General features: G+C 45.9%; 1 protein-coding gene across 1 annotated transcript; it reads right to left on the reverse strand.

Moving 5' to 3' along the window:
* Positions 1 to 2635: 2635 nt before the first annotated feature.
* Positions 2636 to 6362, reverse strand: GJD4 (gap junction protein delta 4). The gene is made up of 2 exons (XM_053572585.1): positions 6299 to 6362; positions 2636 to 3654 (listed from the first exon to the last, which is right to left on the reverse strand). The coding sequence occupies exons 1-2, from the start codon at positions 6360 to 6362 to the stop codon at positions 2636 to 2638; spliced, it is 1083 nt and encodes a 360-aa protein (XP_053428560.1).
* Positions 6363 to 7494: the final 1132 nt, after the last annotated feature.

Here is a 7494-nt window from a genome sequence, read left to right on the forward strand (position 1 = left end):
CAAATAAAGCCATGCTTGCTTGTAAATCTAAAGCTGAGCTCAGACTCCAGTGGTAGAAGGAACACAGCCATGCTCTGCCCTGGTCTCTCTGGGGCCGACAGGGAGCCCCAGTTCTGCCTGGCTACTTTCTTCCTCCAGCTATTATCAGGCCCCCGCAGGCTCACACCACCAATATTTGTTGACTTGAATTACTCAACATTACCAAGGCTCATACTGGGGTGCTTGAGCCTAGCTCGCAGCAACCTCAAACTTCCAGGTTCAAGCAATCCTCCTGCTTTAGCCTCACAAGTAGCTGGGACGACAGCTGCCCACCATGAATTTTTCTATTTTTATAGAGACAGGGTTTCACTCTCACTCAGGCTAGTCTCAAACTCCTGAGCTCAAGGGATCTTTCTGCTCCTACCTCAAGTGAGCCTCACAGAGTGCTAGGATTATAGGCATGAGCCCCACTATGGTACGTATTTCTTATATGGTACCATACCCCAAAAGAAATCCTGTATCTCTAAGACTATGTCCAGCCTTGAGAAGCCCACCAGAATTGCATGCTGCAAGGGACAACAAGATTTGCCCACGAATACTTCATAAATATCAGACACTGCATGCCAGACATTGGTCTAAATAGTGAAGAATGCCCATCAACCCATGAAGGGATTAACAGATTGTGGTATATGTACACCATGGCATACTAAGAAGCCATAAAAAATATGGGGACTTCACATCTTTCATGTTTACCTGGATGGAGCTGGAACATATCTTCTTAGTAAAGTATCTCAAGAATGGGGGAAAAAGGATCCAATGTACTCAATACTACTATGAAATCAATATATAATCACCTACACACTCATGAATGGCAAAACATAACTATAGTTCAGAAAGTAGAAGGGAAAAGGAAAGAGAGGGAAAGGAGGGGGGATATGGGAGGAAGAAGGGTATTTGGGGGACCTCACCTAATGTACATGATACAATGGTACATTTTAAAACTATTAAGAAATGAGTATAGTTGTGATGGATGTGTTACTTAGTTCAGTGTAAGCATTTCACGTTGTATAGCGAAGCAGTACACTGAACCCCCATAAATGCATCAATGTACAAAGTTATGGCTTAATAAAAAATAATATCAAAATAAAGAAAAGAAGGCAGTTAAGGTTAATAAGGTCATAGAGTGAGGCTTTGTTCAGATAGGACAGAGCTCAAAAAATAAATAAATAAACAAATAAATAGTGAAGAAAGGGATCTGAGGCACATTCATATGTCAAAACCAGTTTGGGATTTTTTTTTTAAGTTTTAACCAATTGCTTTGAGATACGACAAGGAGGCTGGTATCCTCCACCCTGGTAGATATTTCATTGTCAAGGCCTTCTTAGAACTGTTAACAGTGTCCATTGTTTTCACGAGTGAATCAATTTACTTTTTTTTTTTTAAGTTGCTGGAGTGAAGGGTGGTTCTCCTTTCTTAGTCATTCCACATGTGGGGACCTGAGCTCTCCATCCCTTCTAGAACTATACCCAGAGAGCTCCTTCTCCTCCCTTAATGAAGGTCAGCTGGTTTGTCCTGCCCCAGAGCAGATCTTTCTATCTTATACCCTCGCATCTGCCTGATTTAGGACAGCACTAAAACTCAAACTCAAAGCCATGCCTTAAATTGGGCAGCTCCTAGTTCAAAATCAGATTGAATCCAAAAAGTACAGAGAGGCACAGATTAGAAGCCCAGCCCAAGACCTGGAGCGGTGGTCCATCCCCAGTGTACACACAAAAAGCATGAACACAACAGTCAAAGGGTCTCTCCTCTGCTCCCCTGGAATGTCATGAAGTCCTCAGGGCAATCGGAATCATGTCAACACTCTGAAGGACACAGAGGAGGCCTGGACCAAAAGCCTAGGATGAGTCTACAGCCGCTCCCTAACAACCTAAGTCCTCCCTGTACACAGTGAGGAAGCCACTCAGCTAACACACACGAGGGACAGCTCTGCCGCCAGGGCTCATCCCACGTCGTCCTTACACCCACATGCATAGACACCCACATACATAGACCCATAGACAATGTCCCCCCCCCAAAAAAAACCAACTGTTCGTTAGGCAGATCTTGTGCAATGAAGTGTGATGCTACCATGCAACTGGCATTTGTTTTATTAAGGGGTTTAAAGAAGTTAAACTAACATTTTTCTATTGCTGACATGCATAAGAGACATTTCTTTCATCCAAGCAGAAAAGCAAAACCCAAACCAAAACCTCATAATAATTATTCACCAGGAAATATGGAAGCATCCATGAGCTCCATTCACGTAGAGAACATGCTAAATATTAAAACAAGCTTTAAGAACCGGCTCATGATAGTCGGTGAAGTGACACCCTCCAATTAATCATTTCAGCTTCATTGGGGCGTTTGAACGTCACAAGCTCTTTGTCAACAGAAAGTGTTGTGGTTATTAAATCTGCACGGAGAGAATGTCAGAGTGTCTACTGTAAAGTCCATTTGTCCTCCGGCCAACTCGCCCTCCTGGCTGTTAACGTTCTAGGGAACTTAGTGAGTGATAAGATTTTACAGGTGCCAAATCCAGTGTGCGTTCTCTCTTCACCAGCATGTCCGTTTGCGCGGGACAGCTGCTCTCACTCAGCGCTGTGGGGGCTCCCGTTTTTCATACCCACTCGGACTTTTTGGTCCTCAGATGAGGAGCACTGCCAGAGCTGACCAGCCGGCCGGAGAGCTGCAGCTGACTACAGGAGTGGGGTCCCGCCAGCCTACTCTGAGGGACAGAGTCTTTGCTCCTGGGCTCCCGGGCGGCCTCCCCGTGGGGCTCTTTGCAAGCCAGGGACAGCTTGTCGCTGGCCAAGGACATCATCTCATTCTGGTCTTCATCTGGAAGCCCCGTCTGCCCCGAAGCACCGGCCTCGCCGTTGGCACCAGCCCCTGGGATCCATGTGCCAGGGCTAGCGGGTGCCCCCTCTTGCTCCCACCCGCCCACCCGGCGCCCCGCACCGTGGCTGGGAGGTGGCATCAGGGCTCCACACTCCTCACTGACCAAGGGGCCTCTGCCCTTGAGCATTCTGCCCCGCACGCTGCACGCCAGGTCGGCCACGCCGAGCAGCAGGGACAGCGCGCTGACCGCCCAGATGAAGAGCATCATAATGGACTTCTCCGTGGGCCGAGACACGTAACAATCCACCACACTGGTGCAGGGGGGGCGGGTGCATGAGAACCGCTTTGGGACCAAGAATCCAAAGAGGAGGTAGTGCAAGGCGCCGAAGGCTGCCTCCAGCAGAGTCCGCAGGCTGAGCTGGACCAGGTAGGCGCAGGAGAAGTCGGGCACGCGCGGGCGGCTGCGGGGCGCCCGGCGCCTCTCCCCGGGGCCTGGGTCGCCGCGGCCCGCGCTGCAGGGCGCTCCGTGTGAGCCGCAGGGCCCCCGGGCGGCCAGCACGGCCCCCTGGTGGACTACATAGACGCTGAAAACCGCGTACGGCAGCAGCACAGACACGCTCTGGAGTACCCAGAACCGCAGGTGGGACACAGGGGCGAAGACGTCGTAGCAAACGTTGGCGCATCCCGGCTGCAGAGTATTGCAGACGAATCTCTCCTGCTCGTCCTGGTAGATGGGGTGCCCTGCCAGGACGAGCACCGCCATCCTCAGCAACACCATGAGGACAAGCCAGACCTTTCCTGCAAAAGAAGTGACAGGAACGGCCTCGTCACCACTGTGTCAACATCGTTCCTACCAACGACAGTTGTTTGTTTGTTTAATTTTTATTTTATTTACTTATTTATTTTGCAGTTTTGGCGGGGCCAGGCTTGAACCCACCACCCCTGGTATATGGGGCCAGCGCCCTACACCTTGAGCCACAGGCGCCGCCCTATTCATTTATTTTTTGAGACAAGAGTCTCACTATGTCGCCCTCAGTTGAGTACAGTGGCGTCACACGGCTCACAGCAACCTCAAACTCATGGGCTCAAGGGATTCTCTTGCCTCAGCCTCCCAAGTAGCTGGGACTACAGGCACCCGCCACAAGGCCCGGCTATTTTTTATTGCAGTTGTCATTGTTGTTTAGCAGGCCCAGGCTGGGTTCGAACCTGCCACCCTCGGTGTATGTGGTCCGAGCCATAACCACTGTGCTATGGGCACCGCCCAAATGAGATTGGACAGCTGAGAAGTCAATAAGCACGTTTCAGTCACAGCCAGAGAGTATCAGCCAGTTAAGGCATTTGACAAATATTTGTTGAGCACTGAACCTACTTCTTAATAAGCTGCTTAGAGAGGAGTGATTTTTCAAAAGCGTTCTGTACTGAAATTATTTTCAGCTGACTGCACTAGTTCAGACTTTTGGTAATGTCTCCTGGACTGAGGGGTCTTGAAGGTTAGTTTAGCTGAGCAGATTAATGATTTCAATAAGATCTTGCTTCTTAGGAGAATAAGCTTTTTAAAGGATTTTAGCATATTGGTGTAACTGTCTAGGCAATTCAAACTATTAATTTCAGTTAGTCTTTTATTTATGATAATGGCACACCAAGATCTCTATTTAATCACTGGGCTTTTATTTAATGCTGCCCCATGGTCCTTGAAATTGAATTTCTTTAAGAACATTCCATTTTTCCGATGTTTTAATAGTTCAGAATTCCTTTCCCCCTATTTCAATCACTATGAAATAATGAGGCTTCTCTTTCTTAAATTTATCATGAACGCATGAGACTTGTCTAAGAAACCAAAATAACTTTGAAACACTATTTTCATGACATGGACCACCTATTTTGGAACACACTTAAAAAACAGCCGTGATAACTTGTAAATATTGTATTTTCTGATGCGATAGAGAAAACGTAATTGGACATTGGAAAATCAAAATGCTATTATAATAGAGGTTGTCAAACTCAAAGAATAACATATTATGTGATAAAATCATTGACTTGAACATTTAACATCACGTTGATTTTTTTGGCTGGGTGCAGTGGCTCACTCCCGTAATCTTAGCCCTCTGGGAGACCAAGGCAGATGGATTGCTTAAGCTCAGGAGTTTGAGACCAGCCTGAGCAAGAGCCAGACCCTGGCCCTATTAGAAAGAGAAAAATTAGCTGGGCGTTGTGGTGGGTGCCTGTAGTCCCAGCTACTCAGGAGGCAAGAGGACCATTTGACAGAGTGAGACTTGGTTACAAAAAAAAAAACAAACTTTATTTTGTTTAAATTCTACAAAATAAATAATGAGTAAGAAAAGCATCACCACATTTCAGATATATATTAATTAGTCCTTTCCTCAATCTTTTTTTCTGTGACACCCATACGTCTCTGAAAATTAGACTCATCTCCCTCAAACGAAAATCTTTATTATTTTCTTTGCTAAAAATGTAATGAGAGATTTGGTTTTAAAGTGCAGAGAAGGAGGGAGGGTAATTGGTGGGAGCACACCTATGCTGTATCTTACAAGGGTACATGTGAAACTTAGTAAATGTAGAATATAAACGTCTTAACACAATAACTAAGAAAATGCCAGGAAGGCTATGTCAATCACTGTGATGAAAATATGTCAAATGGTCTATAAAACCAGTGTATGGTGCCCCATGATTGCATTAATGCACACAGCTATGATTTAAAAAAAGTAAAAATAAAAAAATAAAGTGCAGAGAGAAATTATCCATCTTTACAAATGAAGCTTTAAAGATAAAAATTTCAAAAGATGAACAAGACGAAAACCTAACCCAGGCATTACTTTCTTACTAGCTTTCATTTTTTTATAGTTTAAGTTATGAATGAAAAATGTGTTTATTATTAACTGACTGGGTCTAATTTTTGGTTGTTATTTCTTTCCAATTATCTCTTTCCATGTTTTATTTTTTTATTTCAGATTAATATAAGACAGTGGTTCTCAACCTGTGGGTCGCGACCCCTTTGTAACAATGAAAATACGTCGGGGCATTAGGAAGGTTGAGAACCACTGAAAGGCACATATGAACTAACTTTTAATATTTTGCTCTTTTTTTCTGGTTAATGTGACCACAAAAAGGTTGCACAAAAACACCCCTCTTCCACCTACTTCAGCCTCCCAACTCAGCACCCCCACGTCAGCAAGAGGAGACTGTCAGAGAACAGGGATCACACCCAAGACTTCCTTACAGGATGGGGCCACCCTGGGGCAGGTAGAAGTAACTTGATGCCACCTCTCCCTTCCCCTCCAGCAAGGCACAGGCTTTTCTTTTGGGGATGAGCCAGGCAAACTGAAAATGAGGAAATACCTCCATGCTTTAAAAAGGATTGGATTTGAACAAGGCAATGAAAACAAAAACTGGACAGGAGTTTGGAGGCTGTCCTGCTACTCACCCACAATGGTCACATTGCAACTTAAGGTGACGATGAGGAATCCCAGCAAATCCAGGCTTTCCATGCTTCCAGAATGTCACAGACTTGAGGCTGCCGGAGATGTTGGAGGCCTGTGTTCTCCAAGGAGGTGGAAGATCCTTGCAGGAACAAATGTATTTTAACTACAAAAGACTTAACAGTGAGAGTCAGAGAGACAAAAGCCAAGGCTTGAGCCCAGGAGCAGGAGGTGAGTTTTTCTGTCTCTAAGTGGAGAGGGCCCTAAGCCATCTGCCTGTGAGGCCAAGCATCCCCGACAACTGCAGTGACCAGAAGGAGTCATGTCTTATTGTGGGCTATTCTTACCCTCTCGGGATATTCCAGGCCCGTGGCGGTGCTCATATTGTCTCTGCCCAGACAGCCAGACGCTCCGGGATATAATAGAAGCAACTACTTTTAACCCAAGAGAAAAAACTGCTGTTCACCAGTCAAGTAAATTTCTCCACTAAAAAGTCGCTTCCTTCTTGAAAACAGTCCCACAACCACTTTTGACTTGCACTAGAAGCCCTGAAGTGTTCATGTTTTGTTTTGTGTAAGAAGCATAACTCACCATCCCAACATCACACTAACCCACCAGGCTCTCAGTCCTTCTTCTGAATTCCTACGGCTCTGGGGCAAACGGAAACCCACACCCCACCTCTTTGCGTGTCCCAATGTTAGACTGGAACTCGGTTATAATCCAGCTGCTTCTTGTGTGGGCTAGTGACAGGAGACAAAACGGCTGGGTGCAAAGCTCAGGGCAGCCCTTTACTCACTGGGGAAGTCACTAGGTCTCTCCAGATTACTCTCCACTTGCAGTGAGAAGGATCATGCCTTTCTTCTCAGCATTTACAGGAGGTTTACGTGACACGATGACAGCAAATAAGAGCCCCTAGAGTATAGGAGACCAGCAACAGCTCACATCACGGAGGTTTTAGTCCCTAACCGGCCTAGACAGCCTTCCTAGCTCCATCTTCCTTTTAAATTTCCCAGTCCTATCTAGCCTGGGTCTGTCTCTCATTGAATCTACTTAATAAATGTCTTGTTAAATTTGTAATAAAATATCCCCGTCTGGACCTGCTGACATCAATCACAGCTGCATCAAAATCCTATAGTGACGGTCACCTTTACATCTGGGAAGAATCCATCCTGCAAGGTTGGGGATCTATCATCAGGGTGGA

This window comes from Nycticebus coucang, chromosome 20 (assembly GCF_027406575.1).
Source record: "Nycticebus coucang isolate mNycCou1 chromosome 20, mNycCou1.pri, whole genome shotgun sequence".
In the NCBI taxonomy this organism is placed as follows: domain Eukaryota; kingdom Metazoa; phylum Chordata; class Mammalia; order Primates; family Lorisidae; genus Nycticebus; species Nycticebus coucang.